We start from the raw sequence: 19,837 nt of genomic DNA on the forward strand, positions 1-19,837 counted from the left end.
GCCCAACCCCCATTTCCACCTCCTCCAGGGCAAAGCCTCCCCCACGGACTGAGATCAACCTGGTAGACTCAGTCCAGGCAGGTCCAGTCCCCTCCTCCCAGGCTGAGCCAAGTGAACCTGCATAGGCCCCAGGTTTCAAACAGCCAACTCATGCAATGAGCACAGGACCCGGTCCCACTGCCTGGATGCCTCCCAAACAGATCAAGCCAATCAACTGTCTCACCCATTCAGAGGGCCTGATCCAGTTGGTGACCCCTCAGCCATTGGTTCATAGTTCATGTGGAAACTCTGTCTCTTAATGTGAAGACCAGAAGCAGGACTCAAGTGTCTTAGACCAAGCATGTAATATACAGAGGCCTTAGAAAACACACAATTCAAAGAAGATAATCACTACAAACCTTTCCCTGCCTATTTACTTAGCTCCTTTTTGAGATGAACACACTATATAGTATGTTCAGCTTTATCTTATATTCTAGTTTTCACATATAGCATGACAAAATGAACACCCCTATCCTCTTAAAACAGTGGAGAGCCAGTCTCTGCCTACGCAGAGACTTTCCAATGTGTAGGCATATTTAAACTCAGACCTTAGTATTTTCTTTCTTTTTTTGCAATCACAAACAAAAAACTTGGTGACATTCCTACATATAATTCCTAACATACATTTCTGTTGGCTGTGTTCTGAGATACAGTGACTTTTGAATGCACAGAAACACTTTTTACAAAATGTTTAACAACCTGTATGCCATTAGGACACTTTTAAGAATATTTATAAACTGAGAATTTACTTTTAACAGTCCCTAAATATAGGTTAAGCTAAAAATCAAACAATGACTCCTGCCCCCAGAAAATGAAAAAGAAAAACTGCATTTCTTGAGAGGTCAGGTCCAGTATCTCCTGTGTCCATTTATCACCTGGATTCCTCTTAAAGGAAATAGTGTATTCTGTCCCTTTCTCCACTTTCCTACTTGGACTGTGTTTTCATCTCAACCTTAGGATACTATGTAACATCTCTTAGTTAAGATTGTGCAACATTAGTTAGTCAGTTTTCTCTTTTATTTTTGTTTCTGATGTGTTTTTTAGATACAGAAAACAAACAAACAATGATGTTTCAAATATTCTGATCTAAAGCCACGTTATGCTTATTTTTTCTTCCATTTTTTTATTTTAGTTTAAAATGTCCTTACAGTTGCTGACTTAAATAAATATTCAAGCTTATTTGTTTTCTTTAGGTTTCATTTACTTACTTAATTCATTAACTTTCATCATCACTGAGGATAACTGTTAATGTACGAAGTAAGGAAAAAACATATGCTTTGGGTTTGGTTTGCCTGAGCACCATTTATTGAGCAATCTGCCCCTCTTGATTTCCATACTGATCTTTCCTCATGCTTTCCTTATCGAACACTTTTTCGTTGTGTATAGTTTTGTTCTTGTTTACTTTTTGAGACAGAATCTCACTGTGCAACCTTGTAGCTATGTAGACCAAGGTGACCTAGAACTCACAGAGATCGTTCTGCTTTTGACTCTGGAGTGCTGGGATTACAGGCATGTGTCACCACATAGAGCTCTGAATGAACACTTTTGTGTTTGATGAAGTATTTTTTGAATCTCTACTGGAAGCTTTGTTACTAATTCCATTTACAAAAGAGGTCTATGCCAGAGCACAATTATTTCTCACAGCAAGGAAAAATAGATGAAGAAGTTTGTTATAGCATTGCAACTTTAGACAAAGAATGTCAAGAAAACATTATCATGATTTATCTCAGACTTTGATTTATAGTATTTTGTAACTGAAAAACATCATAGCAAGTTGATACATATACATGTCTTTATATTGATGTACAATACATTAAATGTGGTCTTATTTTACTTGGAACATTTTCCAGTAATTAATACATACTAAATCTGCCACGAGTGTCATGCCAGTCACTACTTCTGCAAACACATCACAAATTGCAGTGCTATTTAATTCTTAAATTCATTTCTGTATGTATTTATTCAATAGTACCTTGGTGATAGAAGATGTCCAATACACATTTGCCAGATAGGGGAAGAGTGAATGAAACATACTACTACTTAAATAGAGTGCTACCCAAATGGCATAGTATTAATAACTGCCTCGGAAAGTTTAAGAGTGGCTGATGCAGGAACAAATGTGTGCTTTTGATTCACAGACCTCTTGAGAGATAAATAGCAGCCAAGTATGATGTGTGATATTCATGGCAAGACCTGGGAGATGAATAGCAGGCAAGTGTGATGTGTGACTTATTTATACTAGTAAGAGATTTATAGACTGGGTGTCTACTAACATACTTGAGTTCTGATTCTGTACACAGCTGGTCTTTTGTCATGATTAGCTTTGTTGTCACTCTATGTTAAATAATAGGTTGTCGGAACCAAAATATGCAAGAAATATGAAGACAGAGGGCCCAAGTATTACACATCCTTCTAGTTAAGACACTGATGCATTTCCAATTGTATGAGATACAAAATTTAGACATACACATGTATGAATAAAGATTCCTTTTCTGAACATGAGACCTGCTGTTGTGGGTTAAACAGGGTTTCAATAAATCCCTGTGGTGAGCTATTGATTTCCAATGTCTCAGAGTGTGAGCATGCATGTGGAAAAATTCTTTACTTAAGGATTATATTTGCTTATTTGTTTTTTGTTTGTTTTTTTCTGGCAACCTCAGGAGCAACCATCCCAGGGCTTAAGTGTGTGAGGCAAGCAATCTATCCTATTTTCCAAACCAGAATGAAGTTAGGAAGAATTCACGGGTGGAATGTAATCCATTATGACTGGTATTCACACAAGAAGAAGAGATATAAACTCAGACATCTACAGAAGGAACACAATGACAAGACACAGAAAGAAGATGTGCCACATAGTCTAAGTCAAGAGTCTTCAAAAGAAACCAACCCAAATGTCATCTTGATCATTGACCTCTAATCTGTCTAATTGGGAGACAACAGATTTCAGTTGTTAAACTATATGGTCTGCCATTCTTGGCGTTAGCAATCCTAGAAAGTTAATACAACATAGAAGTACGGAATGAAGTAATGGACAGTAGAGACAGGAGAGATGTGGGAGAATAGGAAACAAAACTGAAGAGAAACTTAGGAATAGGGCAAGGTCCTGGGGAGTGAACAGGACAGCTGAACAATGCATGCATATGTGGAAAGGCCACAGTGAGCCCCAATAATTTCTACAATTGATATATCTAAAATACAAAAAAATTAAAATGAAGACTAATAAATTCATAAACTTAAGGAATTAGTGAGACCATATGTTTGAAAAGACTTTGAATCATTCTGTCCTTTTCTGTATATTCAATTTTAGAACAGATGACTCATACTGGCACACATTGGTTGGGTTAGATCTGACCCATCTTTGCAGTAAAACACCATGCCTTATTAACTGATTCTTCTAATTCATCTCTCCTTCAGTGGATAATGAGGTCAGCTTAATTGACTGTCTGATGCCTTGCTTTATTTTGTATTGCTATTACTATAACAAGGTAAGTGGGGCTAAGCAATGTGTAAAATAAGGAAGTGAATTTGGCTTATTATTCTAGTGACTGGGAACATAGACATCATGTTATCAGGATAGCAGTGATATTGTATCACACTGTAGCAGAGAAACAAAGAAGAAACTAGCCATAGATAAAACAGTGCACATGTAACCATTACTAAGAGATAGGGAAAAAATTGGGTCATGTTATTCATGACAACATGCTTCTTAGGAAACATATCCTGTCTTACTGAATTTGACACACTTCTATGTTGTATTAATTTTCTAGGAGATAATGTTAATCTGTTCACAAGGGTGGAACATCCATGACCTAATTACCTTCCACTAGTCTCTGACTCTTCAAAGCCATCACCGCAATATCAACACATGCAGGACTATGCCTCCAGCATATGATGTCTAGTAACAAATCATGCCACCAATCCTACTAAGAATTTTCACATCATGGCCTAACTGTGTGGACTAAGGTAACTTTAACACTTGGCTGAGTGACTAAAAGACCTTGGACATGGACATGGCTCTGAAAAGGATGCCCATATGTTTTTCCCTCTAGAAATTAAGATCACTTATATACGACTTGCCAGCATTCTCAGAGGCATAACAAAAAGTGTGGGATGGAACTATCCATACTTTCCTTCATTTCCCACTCAGGTTTGCAGAAAGTAGAAATAAAATAAAAAAATTTAAATTAGGGTAAATTCAGAAGACAGAGAAGTGGGTATGTAACTGAAAGGACTAAACCACATTAAAGTTCCATGTCCTAGGTAAAGAAACATTGTCTTCTCTTTACCCTGATATAGGACAGAGAACCTCTACCAACATTCATCAGTCCTTTCACACCTATATCTCTGTCCACAGTGGCCACAAATCCTCTTCATGGACTCATGGTTGCTTGTGAAGCAAGTCAGATTTGCTGTCACATTCTGATCTCACCACTAAAAGATACATTTTTTCTGAGTCATCTTAATAAAACAACATGAGGATAAAGTTTTATAAAGCGGTATAGAGAAAAAGTCACAATTTTCCCTGCTTTGTGATTCAGCATAATTAATTTAATAACTGTGTCAGATGAGGAGAGTAAATAAAGGAAAGGGAAGGTTTGTGGTTACATATGGTCACTGAAGCATGTACAATTGCAAGGAAAAACAAATTACAAGGGTAGTGCTGGAAATAAAAGCATGGTGGGAAATAACTTTTGAATGCTAATTTGATTCTTCTTTTGAGCCTTAAAGTGGCACTGTCTAGGAGTGCATTGTTTATATCCCCTTGCTTGTATTTTTAGCAGTTATACAAACCGGTGTCTCTGAAAACCAATTAAACACCTTCCTGAATCTACTGGGAATTTCTCTTAAGTGGTTCTCTACCTGGGTCCTAGCAGGACAATCAATTCATTTACAACATCTTGCTAGAGAGCAGTTTCTCATCACAGGTGTTTTCAAAAACGTCTGAAATTAATAAGTGCAGCAGAATCATAATAAAACCCAGCTCTCTCTGGACACAGGTGCAGTCTCTGGGATTTGCTTCACATTGAACACCAAGACTCTCTAAGATGAGCAGTCTGTGTCTCTTATTGAAGTTCTTAGATTTGCAAGGAAGGATTATTTCTGAGGAAAGAATTGTTTCTGAGTGACAGGATATAAGCTTGTGTCTCATGTCATAAATACAAGCTTTGGAAAATAAATAATCACTTTCATTAAATTGGCAGATATGAAGTAAATCTTCTTTGACCTGTTAGACAAAACATAGCCACATCTATCTTATTTCTATTGTTTCTTCCTCAAACAGCAACAAGGTATGAGCCTTATTCCTTGCCGTTTCAATTTCTCCACTAAAACAGCTGCTCTGTACACACCCAGACACTGTATTGTCAAAGCTGGCTACCACCCTCTACTTCTTGTCCTCAATGAGGGTCTAATCTTTAATCTATCTGTTGAAGGAGCTTACCGACAGTGTTTATGGGATCCTGTCAAGGTCTCAATCACAAAGCACTCGCCATCATTGAGACAGTATGCTAGGTCCTTGTCTCGGCAGGGTTTGAAGTGCTCAGATCGTTCAGTAGAGTATGTCGTAGTATCTGAAGAGGAGAGAAAAGAGGAAAATGCTGTTGACATGTATTATACTACAGACCACTTCTATCATTAGCTGGATTTGTGAGTCCAGGACTATGCAAAGGCTATATCAGGGGGATTGGAGATAGACAGCACCAGTCTTCAATGAAACTAACCTACACAGCTGAATTAATCTACTATATTCAGTTTTCAGTCCTCCATTTATAAAGGTTCTGTATCCTGGTATTCAACTAAGCAAAAAAGAAAAATATTCAGGGAAATAACTTGAGAGTGGGCAGAAAGAAGCTCATCTCTATTGCCAGCAACCCATAGGTGGAGGCCAGAGGATCATGAGTTCAATGAAAGCCTATGCTATATACAGAATTCAAAGATAGGCTAAGTTGTATAGTATTGCCTTTCTTTGGAAAACAACAAAAACAAAAAACAAAACAAAACAAAAAACAATAAAAAAACCCAAAGACTGAAATAGCTAAAACATTCCTAGTTTTGCAAGATCCTGGATTCACTTCTCAACACTGCATACAAAATTAAATTGTACCAGAACATTCTAGCACGGGCCTTTAATCCTAGCACTCAGGAGGCAGAGGCAGGCCAATCTTCATGAGTTCAAGGCCATCCTGGTCTTCAAAGCAAGTTCTATGACAGCTAAACCACCAAACAAATAAATAGTATGTGTTCATACATTTTCTCCTCACCACTGTTCCCTAAACAAGAGCCAATGGCATCTATTTAAACAGCATTTGTATTATACTCTGCATCATTAGAGCTGGGCATTAAATTAATGTAGGAAGGAGTGCATAGGAGATGTAAACACTGAATCATTATAGGTCAGAGCTTGAACATCCAGTCAGAATCAAATGCATGTCTGGGGACCAATGACACCCTCCCCCTACATTTTAACAGTGGAGTCACTCTGGGACAGCAGTTCTCAACCTTCCTAATACTGTTACTCTTTAATATAGTTACTCATGTTGTGGTAAACACCAACCAAAAATTATTTCTTTACTTCTTCATAACTGTAGCTTTGCTAATGTAATAAATTGTAAAGTAAATATCTGATATGCAGGTTATCTAATAAGAGACCACAAGGGGGTCATGACCCACAGATTGAGAACCACCCCTCTAGGCATTACCCTTAGAGCACACATAACAGCAAGAGCAAAATACAGTCAAATACAGTACAACAACTTTGGTTCATTTCATTCTTAGCTAACATGCTATATGAAGGATTGAAACAACATGACATTCATTCCCTTTATTGTTGCCAAATGTTGTTAAATATTTGATCAATATATATCCTGATAGTCATGTGGAGATGCATGCCAATTTGGGAGTGCATTGCTAATAGCTACAATTGCCAATAGCTGTAATTTTTTTTCACATTCCCATTTCATTCTGTAATTAAAATTTCAATGCTCCAAATTCTGGAAGTCAGTCGTATGTGAAGAATAATCATAGAAAATATTTAATGGTAAAAATAATTGTGATTTTCAGCATTCCTTTAAACATGTACTTTTAAATCATAGTTACTTATATTTTTCACTAAGCTATACATGTATATCTGCATCCCAAATATTAAACAAGCCTTAAATACATCCTAACGACAGGATGACTCCACTGCCTCATCTGCACATTTTTTTTTAGTTGCAGATTTTAAGCAGCTGAAGCATTAACAGCAATTCCACTTCAATAGCCAAGAAAATATATGTTTTTATAAGTAAAAGATGAATAAATTATTTAGCATTTAATATTGTTGAATTTCCTTTGCATGGATGTAGGTTAGTCACAAGGTTTTGTATCCAAGATTTCACACCCAAGTCCACCCATTCTTTAATTCCATGACTTCCCGGTGGGTAAGTGCTGAGGCCTAATCAGAATAATTAGTACTCAGTAAAATATAGACAATAAATACAACCTCCCTAACATCACAAATCAATCAAATATCATGAATGAAAGATAAGATCACTAATGACCTCATTACAATGCTACTAATAATTATTGTATCTTTAAGAACAAGAAGAAATAGGTATGATTTCACAAGGAGGATTAGTCTTGGTACATTTCAGTATTGATGGATATTTCAATATGATGACTTCAGAGTCTTCACTCATTATTTATGCGTAGACATTAAAAACAGGACAATGGGCCAGGTGGTGGCGGCACATGCCTTTAATACCAGCACTCAGGAGGCAGAGCCAGGTGGATCTCTGTGAGTTCTAGGACAGCCTGGTATGCAGAGCGAGATCCAGGACAGACACCAAAACTCAACAGAGAAACCTTGTCTCAAAAAACAAACAAACAAACAAACAAACAAACAGGACAATGAGAACTGTTTTCTGTTTTAAGATAACTTCCTGTTATGACTCCTCACAAGATAAAGGCTCTGTTAAACAGACACATTCTGTTTTCTAAATCTTACCTAGGGCAAAGATCTGTTATTTAGGTCAGTATGCACTATACAATCATACAGAATCCACCTTGCTTTCTATGGGAAATAGTTGACATGCAGGCTTTCCAAGCAGAAAGTTCAGTATAAAACATTGAACAGTTGATGGCTTTCCCAACTGCTGAAGTATGCTGCTAATTCATGATCAGCTACTTAACTTCTCCTTTAATTTCTTATTACCCATTGATTGATATTCACCGATCATTTCTCTAAGAGCAGCTTTTCATTAACATAACCTACAGCAGAAAAAGTAAGATCCTTATTTTTATAATCAGTGGTTTTAACAAGCTACAGACTCAGAATGCAATACAATGGCAAAGCAATTACAATCAATTAATTTCCATCTGACAATTGCTATCTCCTGGGGTTCCCATACAATTCTACCAATTACATTGCTGTCACAGTGGGAATCATCTGTCAGCACATTACAGAGGATCAGAGACTCCGGGAAGTGGCTCTGAAAAAGTCCTGGGTATAAGAGGTAGCGAACACAGACTTAGCATGTACTTGAACCATCTATACCCATGGCTTGAAGAATCACAGCATTAATTTCAAGTACTTTAACTGTTTTCCAAATGAACATTTTGATTATTTTGTGATGTGATGGACCATGAGAGAGTACTGGATTGGCTACTTCTGTAAGTAAATCAACTGAAGTTACCAGTAAGTTTAAAATATCAGCATTTACCCAAGCATTTTGCTGTGCTATTCACATTTTACTACTCACTGCAAAGCACAGGACTTGGGGAGAAGGTTAAGACATATGCCTCACAAAGTAAAAGTTTGTTCTTAAAGTAATCATGCCAGAAACGAAGACTGACAGGTTTCAAGACCATACTGCTATATGAACTTGACAACCACCCACCTAATCTTATGTTTTAAATAAGTAACATACAGAATACCAAAGCAACCATTAGTCCTGCTTTCTATAATTTATAACCAAACGTTGCCTAGCATAAAACAGTAGGCATTGTGGATAACACCCACTAAAATGATAAATCTGTTTATAAGTATGTATACATATCTGTCTGTATGTGTTTAATATTTAACAAAAAAATCATTACAGAGCCCATTATATAGAACATAAAATAAAAATCAACTATCACATACCATTCATTATATTGTTTCTGTGCCCTAAGGTAGCACAACAGATGAGATCTATCTTCAGTTCCTTAAAATTAAATTCTTGGGTTACAAGAGAGATCAGATAACACATTCTCACCTATAAACTCAGCCAATACTTTTGGGAGATATTTATGTTTTTTAAAATTGCAGCACCATTAATATAATCCAATACACTAAGCTCACTATAAAGTGTGTGCTATAATTTTGGCATGTTCTCAACCAAATTTATTTTTAGATACATATAATTTGGTAATTTTAACCAAAAATTATCCTATATTTATTTATGGATTTTTTGCTCTATAGATGAAAGACTTGGTAAATCAATACTCGAACAAATACCACTTTTCTTTAAAAGGTCTTTCATAGGGTCATACTCAATAGAGGCACATTATTAGATACCCCTCTCTCATTTCATATCTGTTTATGAGTATCAGCTCCTGAGCACAGTAGGTTTACACCCCTCTGATCTGATTTCATGGATGGCTTGACAACAACATGCACACAGTACATGTTTGTAGGGTGATACATATATTTACGCTTGAGCATTTTTCTATGTTTATGTTGAAAAGTATGATTTCATTTTTTTGTCATCATAAGAAATAAACTCAAGGGCCGGATAAATGGCTCTGTGGTTAAGAACACTTGCTACTCTTGCAGATAACCTGAGTTTGGTTCCCAAAACACACATGGAGGCTCACACTGTCTATAGCTTCAGTACCAGGGTCTCCAATACCCTTTTCTGGCTTTCTCAAGCACCAGTCACAGACGGTACTCACAGATAAATGCAGGCACACACACACATGCACCTAAATAAAATAAACTAATAGAAATAAACAAACTCATAAAATAGACAATTAAAGTTTAGTCTTGAGAAGCACCTGGAAAACAACTTAGGAGCCGGGTGTGGTGATGCAAGCCAGTTGTCCTAAACAGTAACTCTATGGAGTCTGACACAGGAAGAAAGACAAAATTCAAAGATAGCCTGGGCAACATATAAAGAGACCCACATTTACCAACAATGACAACAGCAAAAAACATAGGAGCAACTTAAAATTTAGGTAGAGCAGAAAGAATTTCATAAAAGTAAAGTTAATTCTAAGGGATGGAGGGCAAAGGTGAAGAAATCAAAACAAAAGTAAAATTAGGAAAGGATTTTAAGACAGAAGATCATGGAGGGCAGAGGAAGGATGAAGGCTTAAAAAAGTGCTAAGGTCTTCCAAGTATAAAGACAACAGGCCAAGGGCTCAGGGAAAGAAGGCAGGTTGGTGGTTGAGGAAGCTGACCACAGGGGCTGGGCAATTATCTGGACCACTCATCTGGCACTTGTTCCATGTGGTTTAATGGGTTTTCTTATTTTTATTGGGTTTTGATCTCTCTCCCCATGGAGGTCACAGAGAGGTTTTTTGTTTTTTTTCACTTTTGTATTCTTTCCACATCATGTAGCATACATAGTAAGCAATCAGCATAGTAATTAAACACACTGTAGGAAGTAGTGGTAGTTAATTCATTAAAAGCAAAATGGGGAGAAAATGTATGGCTGGAAGACAGGAATCCCTGCGGATTTTTGCAATGAAAGTTAATTTATTAATGACTAAGAAAACGGCTCCTTTTCCCTTTAAGTACTGAGTTGAACTTGAGTGTCACTTTGGGAGGGTTTCTATGCTCCAAACACAATAGTGCATACACTGTGGGAACCCACAGTTCTGTTGCAAGAAAAAGAATGTGAAATTGGCTATTACAGATAATAATTGCAGTAGACAGTCAAGGAAGAAGAGAGCTTAGTTCGAGCTGCTGCTGTTTGTGAGGGCATCCCAGAAGATCAGCAGGGGAGTCCTGTGCTGAATGTGTGTTATTTAACTGTAAGAGGAACAGGAATTCTAGCAAGATCACCTAAAGAAGAAAGTACTGGGGCAGAGAGAAGACTGGATAGATCTTTCACACTCCTGGCTAGCAAATGACAGTTTTGTCATGAAGTTTTCCACTTCTCTCTGATAGCTCATGACTTGACAGTTCTCCAAAATGAAGTTACAACTGTAATGAACAATCCCAATGGTTTAAAATACCTTGAAGGTGAGACAAGTGATTTGCATATGGTCTTTTTCTCTGGCAACCACTTCGAGGGCAGCAGTGTAAGTGAAAACTGCTCCATATATTAAAATTCCCTGTTGAATCTACTACTTATTTGGCACCCAGGAGGAAACATTGGTATGAGATTGATTTATAAAATATTTAGTTCAGCGTTGTTTGAAAGGAAAACACACCACTTCTCATCTGGAAAGAGGCAAAGATAGCTTTTTTTTCCCCCTACCGTGAGAGATCAGAGAATAGTTCACTTTGCTAGTGTAGGGGAAAAGGGAATGCTGTGCACAACATATTGAGGTCCAATTGAGTGACAAGACTGTTCAAAGGATTTAAGGTTCTTGGTGTATCTTAAAGACACCCATTCTCACAGCAAATGCAGAAAGACCCCCCCTTTTAAATTTGCATGACATACCTACTAGCTTCCAGCTAGAAATACTACTTTTAAACCCTGTCCCAATAGCTGTGTATCATGGGGCATACCTGTATCCCAGCATTCCAGATGGTGAAGCAGATAGATTGTATATTTGAGGCCAGCCTGGGACCACACTGGGAGATTCTATCAAAAAATATTAAAGAAAGAAAAAAAAAAAAGAAAGAAGGCAGGCAGAGATACACATACAGAGAAGAGGGGAGGAGAGAAGGAGAAGGAAAGAGAGAGGAAAAGAAAACTACTTCTGTTCCAGCTTAAATAAACCTACATGGGCATATCATGTTTGTTGGCAATACATTCATTTTCTAACTGGAAAATTTATCATGAAAGCCAGTATTTATCATTCTTCCTGTACACCAACACCTATACAAACGATACACATCTATACAAACTGCTTCCACCATGATGGTAATAGTAGTGACGGTCATTGATATCCTTGTAGTCTCTGTTTGTTCTTCCCTAACACTATTTCTTCTCTTCAAATCAGGTTACTGAAAAGACCCATGCTATGTTTCCCACTAACTCTAAAGCAGACAATAGCTTAGCTTTCATTTTCTCATGTTGTTTTAGTTTCTTCACCTTGTTGGCCTTTGTGACTGGGCCGTTCACCAGCTTCCATGTTGCCATATATTCTTGACATCCCTGTTCTCCTTGATTTTTGACATCTCATCTATTGAATATTTAAATTCTGGATTACTAAATACTGATCTCCAAATCACTTCTAAAGCATACTCAGAATTGTTAGCGATCAATCATCTTTCAGATAACACTGTGGATTGTTGATCTTGAGGCTTATTCTTTCCTCATTTGATGAATGCAGTATGGACACCTGACAGATTGTGTCCTTGGCCCAAGCTTCATTGTTCTTATCTGATAACTTCTGGACTCAGTGAATGCAGTTTGACATGCTTTACAATATTGCTTCCCACTGGCCAGGATTTTATTTCTGTTCTTTCTTCTATTTATTCTCCAGGGCTTGTCTACTCCCGGTGTGGTTTTCAAACCAGAATTATTTGAGTCACCTGCAGGCTACTGTGTTAGACACAGAAACTCATGGGATCCATCCTAGCCTCAACAGCATTGGAAACAATGGGGTTAGATCCTGAGTGGTGCTTTGGTAAGCTCCTCAGGTGATTGTCATGCTTCCTGCACCCTGAGCAATAGGTGCCCTTGATGACCTAATTTATTACCATCTAAATGTCAGTGGCTGACAACAATTTACCTTTAGCCCAGGAGTTTCTCGAAGTTCCTGCCTACTCACCTTTCATCTTGATAGTCACCTGAAAAGCTCCACAAGAATCATCTATAGAAAATTGAACTCTTGCCTTTCAAAGGGATCATCCTTCAGTACATGAGATTCCTCTAATCTGACAGCATTGATTCCAGAATCCTAGGGGAACTAGGATTTTGATTCTCCACAGGCAATCATCAACCACTGGTAATTTGCCTCTGATCTTTTGAATATGCCGTGTTTTTCTATCTCTTCTCATCTGGATTGAGACCCTTTTCAGGGCTGCCTGCACACAAGCAAGCCACTCTAAGACGAATTATTCACACTAAAATCTCTGCAAAAGATAAGCTTGCTAAAGTCTGCCAGCACCTCCCAGGTTAGAAGATCTTAGAATCCACCTTACTAGAGTCTCACAATCACACAGAACTGCAATGTGATTGCTTATGTGATTACTCTCTCAACTTCCCAAGTTGGTTGGTGAGGCCTGGAGACCTGTCAAGGTCATCTCCTCATCCTCTTAATTTCTCTTAGGGTCTAACACCAAATACATGAGCATTGCCTGGTTTCTGAGGGCAAGTATTGGAATGACAATGAGTATCCTAACATTACAGTTTCATAGCTCTCTGATACATACTTTCAATATAAGTTAAATACTACCATGTAGCTCTATGTCAGCATAAAAAAATTCTTTCAGAGTGCAATTATATATATGTGTGTGTGTGTGTGTGTGTGTGTGTGTGTGTGTGTGTGTGTATGTACCTGAGGTTGGATAATAATTGAATTACTTTTTATTTTATTGGATGTGGCAGATGCCATTGAAAATAAATAATTTCATTTTTATAAACATTTTTATATTTGTTGATTCAAGAACTCCCCCAGTTTAAAATTACTTATATTATTTTAATACAGAGGATATCAAAGCAACTTAATATGTGGTATGGGCATGATAGATTTAACTAGAATTAATCTCTGTGTTTGTAAAGTTACAGGATTCTACAGCCCACTGTGCTTCCAAGTGTTAACTCTTTGATTTCTGGATTAATGCAGATGACTTCTGGGGCTTTGGGGACAGGTATCCATGGTGGTATGGCAACAGACATTACTCAGAGAGTTTTAGCATTGTCTACTTACCAGCTAGAACATAATCACTGCACTGTTTTTAACAGTGTATATAATTAATGAGACACGTGACCTTTAGGGTTTTTCATGATCTTCATCTGTCTTTAGTGTTAAGTTTCAAACCTGGGGCAAACAGCTGAGGTGCCCATTTAAGATGTCAAAGTGGGGGGCTGGAGAGATGGCTCAGTGGTTAAGAGCACTGGCTGCTCTGCCAGAGGTCCTGAGTTCAATTCCCAGCAACCACATGGTGGCTCACAACCATCTGTAATGAGATCTGGCACCCTCTCCTGGCCTGCAGGAATACATACAGACAGGAAATTGTATACATAAGAAATAAATAAATAAATCTTAAAAAAAAAATTAGAAAAAAAAAAAGATGTCAAAGTGGACCTGGCTTCCAGGTTGTCCCACTATCTCCCAGTCCCTATCCATTACAATGTATGACTGGCATAGCCTGTCCTCTACCCTGAACTCTTTAGTCCAGGGGCTGGGCAGCCTGTGCCAGCAGAGGCTCTTCCCTATATAACCCAGCCATTTTGGTTACCTGTAACATGAATCTTAAAATGTCTTATTAATAAAAACAAACCCATAGCCAGGTATTGGGGTGAATGCTGAAAGATCAGAGAAGCAGAACAAGCCACAGCTAACCTTACCTTGCCAACTTCTCAGCTGATATTGTTTCCTCAAACTGAAAGCCTCTGAGTCTTCATCCGAATGGATCTCAGCTGAACTGCTGCTACCTAAAAGCTTAAAAGCCTCTAGTTCCTGGTCCTCATGCCCTATATACCTTTCTGCTTCCTGCCATCACTTCCTGGGATTAAAGGCATGTGTCTTTCCCAAGCAAGATATAAATTCTCAAATGCTGGGATTAAAAGTGTGTGTGTCACCATGCCTGGCTGTTTCCAGTGTGGCCTTGCACTCACAGAGATCCATATGGATCTCTGCCTCCCAAGTGAAAGGATTAAAGGTGTGTGCGCCACCATTTTCTGGCCTATATGTCTATCTAGTGGCTGTTCTGTTCTCTGACCCCAGATAAGTTTATCAGAGTACACAATATATTGGGGGACACAATATCACCACAGTTACCCAGCTCTTTTTGTACCTTTGGCCTCCTGGCTGCTGCACCTGGTTCCTATCTCTTCCCTCTCCCTTACCTTCCCCCTCCCCCTACATGGCACAGCTCAGCCTGATCATGTCCACTCTGGACTTTCCCAGATGTCCCTGTCGCTGTCTACATTTTCCCTTTTATCTACAAGGAACTTTCTCTCCCACCATACCTAGAAGCAGTCATGTCCTTTTCTATTCTTCTCTTTTTTTCTTTTCTTTTTCTTTTCTTTTCTTTTCTTTTCTGTTCTGTTCTGTTCTGTTCTTTTCTCTTCTCTTCTTTTTCTTCTCTCTCTCTCTCTCTCTCTCTCTCTCTCTCTCTCTCTCTCTCTTTTTTCATTCAATTAGCACAGTCAGTTTTAGGATTTCAAACCAGATGGATTGAGATAATAGATTATTGAAGTCCACATGGACTAACAATACTTGGAATAAACTCATTTATCAGATGTAAATATTTCCTTCATTTCAAGAGAAAGAATTGGAGCATGGAAGGATCATGCACTATTCTTAGGATTTTGTATATAGCTTATCAATAAAAATAAAGTTCCACAAATCTCTTTAATATTCACAGGATTATTTTACCAAGGGTTGAATGTATTTAAAGCATATATATCTGAGTCTCACCTTGCCAAATACTCTCACAGTTCTGCTGTAAGTAAATGTTATCAACAGTCAGAAAACACTATCCTCTGCAACCCATTTATATGTATTCACTTACCTCCCAGCACCCATATTGGAAGAACAGACTGACACAGTGGTAGGGAGTAGAAGAGGTAGGTGGGTTCAAAAATAAAACAGAAAGTAGCAGGTTTCAAGAAACTCTATTCATTTTTCTTTTTAAAATTTCTTTTTATTCTCTTGTGGCTTAGAAATAATGTCTAAACATTTACATCATTCTCTAAATTTTGCATAAAAGTGAACAAATTCACTTTATTTAAAAATCTTAGTTTCCCTCTGAGTAGTCACAACTTCTATTTTGAGTGTTCAGAAATGTGAGCTCCACCTTCAGTATGTGGGACATGAAGAGGGCATAGGCACTGTAGTTCACATGGAACGAGGCTCTCTGCCTTTGCTAACTAAATTAGTGTCATGGAAGTAGGAAAAGTCTTGGCAATTTGTCTACAAATTACAGCATGAAGAAAAGGCAAAAAGGAAGAGTTTCCAAAGAAACTGTCAAGGATACCTTGGAGAATATGTATTTCAGCTGCATACAAAACCAAAACAAATAAAAAACAAACAAACAAAAAATAGATGAAAAATTATGCTAAAGGCCTCTAAACAGCCAACAGTTGGTCAAGTACATGGACTACATCTTCAAGCTGTCTCGAATCCCCAAGACAGATAGCATATTGCTAGGTGCACAGAGAAAGTAAAGAAATGCAAAGAGAGGCAGCTGAGGATATGCAAGCATGTACTTGAAGTGTTAGGATCAAAAGATATAAAGGGATGCAATAAATACACTAAAAGTCAAAAGCACACTAAAGCATGAGTAAATAGAGCACTTCCATATAGAAAAGAGGGAAGGAGAAGAGAGAAGAGAGGAGGTGAGGGGAGAGAAAGAAGAAAATTGTTACTAAAAATTACTGGAAAAGTATCATGTTAACTCATAAAATGCTACTACATTTATTTGAAACAGAATGGCATTCACACAATCAGTGAGCCATTTATCATTTTGACAATATACAAGTCTTTGGGATATGCCATCAGGTTATGAGACAATTACATTTTTCTTCAAATCGCTTCACATAAGACACCTGCTATATCATTCCACTTCCTTAACAACCTCAGTTTCAGCTGCCATGTTCTCCTTCTTAGAGATAGTGTGGGTCTTATCTTAAGCAAAAGAGGAACCATAACTGGACTCTGTATTTTGATCTCTGTATCTGGAATCAGGTGTTTTGTAATGGAGTTTTGGAAGTATGGAATTACAGTCTAGCATTGCTACTCACTGACATCTGTAACATCAATAAATGGAATGAATTAAACTGTAATAATTCTGTGTTTCTTGAAACCTAAATAAGTAAAGAGGAAAATGCACTTGTAGTGAGCTTGATCAGAACCCATCATTTTCTTGCTTCCTCTCTTTTGCTAAATAAATTAGCCTATGTTTATTAAGCATCTTCTGTAAATCCCATTTTTCAATGTCTCTGTATGATGCCAATTAAAGTCAACTTGTCATTGAGTATCTACTATAACATGCTGAGAACTGCATGAGTTCCTGGGTGGGAATGGGGAAAACCAATCCAGATATAACAAGGAATGTGGCTGCTTTACGGCACTTCCAGGCAACTGAAATTGCTATATGCTCAAAGTATGTTCTGCTGCATGCTGAGTAGGGGAGATGTACAAACATTTTCTTAACACCTAGTCCCTGTTCACCTCTAAGCACTTGCTTGGAGGTACTAACTGTGACTTAAGCATTTTGAAGAATAAAAAAAAAATCTTCATAGGATGCCTTGGATTTCTCATTTTCTCTGAAACTGTTCAGAAATTTATCATCAGAAGCATAATAGCATCACACGCACTGGACCTAACTCTATTGTTGCAGAGATTTTTAGAAAGAGAAATAACACTTTTCTGTATTATTCTGCAAAATAATATTTTAAGGTTTTACTTTTGTCATAGAGAAAAGGGATTCCCTCAGTGGTTGGTCTCTTGGTAATCTTTGGAGGTATAGATAAAAGATACAGGATTAGAATACAAGTCACACCAAAAAAAAAAAAATCTATGCATATTGTCTGACAGTTGACTTGAAGATGTCCACTTGACTTCAGAAAGCTTTTTTTACAGAATTATTCATATAATTCATTTATTATATCATTTCTTCATTTTAGAGTTTAAAGCACTCAATACATTCCAGAGGTCCACTAAACAGTAATCTTGTTCATGCTTCTTCTCTTAAAACTCTTTGTGTTTGCCTAGACATTTCTCCAAAGAATGTATACATGTGGTCAATACACCCAAGAAAAGTAGTTCGAAATCATTCATATTTATTAAAAGGGAGCCTAAACAAAATGAGATGCCACCACCAATTCCACTAGAATGGACAAAAGCACCTACTGACAAGAAAAAGAAGAATTTGGAGAATCTAATCGCAATCTTCCATACCTACCATGCCTGTTTCAATTAAATGGTGCTGTTACTGCAGTAAAAAGCTTTAAAAAAAAAACTTAAATAAATTATTTATTAAAGATCAAAGCTTTTATTAGAGATACTTTAACATTGTTTACTTTTTTATTTTAATATTATTTTTTATTGAAAATAGATTCTTCTCTCATACAACACATACTGACCACAGTTTCTGAGAACCAAATTGGAGATCTCTGTCAGCTCTCTTGCCTTGGAGCGCTGAGAAACTGTGGAAAAGTGTGTGTGTGTGTGGGGGGGGAATTGTAGGAAACATGGGGGTGGAAGACACCAGAACACAGCCCATAGAATCAACTAAGCAGGTTTCATAGGGGTTCACAGAGACTGAAGTGGCAAACATAAGCTTGCATGGGTCTGCATTAGGTCCTTGCACAAATGTTGTGGTTGTGAAGCTTGGTGTTTTTGTGGGATTCCGAATAGTAGGAGGGTGGGTATCTCTAACTCTTTAGCCTTGGAGTCCTTTTTCTCCTACTGGGTTGCCTTGCCCAGCCTTGATATGAAATTTGTGCCTAGTCTTATTGTATCTTTTTATGCCATGTTCATCCCTGGGAGTCCTGTTCTTTTCCAAAGGTTAACTGAGAGAGTGTGGATCTGCAGGAGAGGAGAGCTGGGGTGGGAGTAATTGGGAGGAGTTGTGGGAGAGGAAACTGCAGTTGGGATGTATTACATGAGAGAAAAATAAAGAAAAGAAAAAGAGGAAAAACAGGCTATTTGTGCATGTCAGTACAACCTAAAATTTTAGCACAGGAATGAGGTACAGGCAGTGATTTAAGAATTTGAGGCCACACTGTGACTACATAGAGAGATCCTGTCAAAAAAAAACAACAAAAAAAACAAAAAAAAAACAAAAGCAAACACACACACACACACACACACACACACACACACACACACACACACACATAAAGAAGAAAGATACTTGTAGACTTTCACTTTGAACGAAGATTTAGGTAGAGATAAGAAATTCCTGTGGACAAGCATGAGCTAGGAGTGTGTATTGTTTAAGTTCTAGTTTGATCAGATATGTCTTGGTCCATAGGTTGCAAAGAATTTAAAATTCCATGTTAACTTACCAAAGAATTTTGGCTTATATTGTTCCCTCAGTACCAATTAGAACAATTCATTCTGCTGTCTATAGTATTTGATGTTTCCATGAGAGCCAGCAGTGAGCCCTTCCTTACTAATTAGCTTAGAAGAGCACTATGACTTTCCTTCTATACAATAAGGAGAGGTTATAAGATACGACCACTTTGTAAACATAACCATGTATGATAGTGTACTGGTTAGTATTCTACAAACTAGAGTCATCTAGGCAGAGGGAATCTCAACTGAGAAGATGTCTCCACCAGACTGACCTGTAGACAAGACTGTGAGGGCATTTTCTTAATTAATGATTAATGTCAGAAGGTCCAGCCCACTGGGGTATGCCACCCCTTGGCAAGTAGTGCTGGGTTATACAGAAAAACAAGTGAGCCATGAGAAGCAAGCTGCTAAGTAGCATTCCGTTATGGCCTCTATTCCAGTTCCTGTTTCCAGCTTCCTGCCCTGC

General features: G+C 37.7%; 1 protein-coding gene across 10 annotated transcripts in view; it reads right to left on the reverse strand.

The window, feature by feature from the left end:
- Nrg3 (neuregulin 3) overlaps window positions 1–19,837 on the reverse strand; it is a 1,068,996-nt gene that overhangs the window by 591,272 nt on the left and 457,887 nt on the right. For all 10 annotated transcript variants that reach the window (XM_052734004.1, XM_052734003.1, XM_052734001.1 and 7 more), the window contains exon 2: window positions 5,480–5,609. In XM_052734004.1, coding sequence (XP_052589964.1) covers window positions 5,480–5,609 — 130 coding nt within the window. The remainder of the gene's footprint in view (window positions 1–5,479; window positions 5,610–19,837) is intronic.

Source organism: Peromyscus californicus, unplaced genomic scaffold (genome assembly GCF_007827085.1).
Source record: "Peromyscus californicus insignis strain IS unplaced genomic scaffold, ASM782708v3 Scaffold_12__1_contigs__length_115047231, whole genome shotgun sequence".
NCBI classification, from domain to species: Eukaryota; Metazoa; Chordata; class Mammalia; order Rodentia; family Cricetidae; genus Peromyscus; species Peromyscus californicus.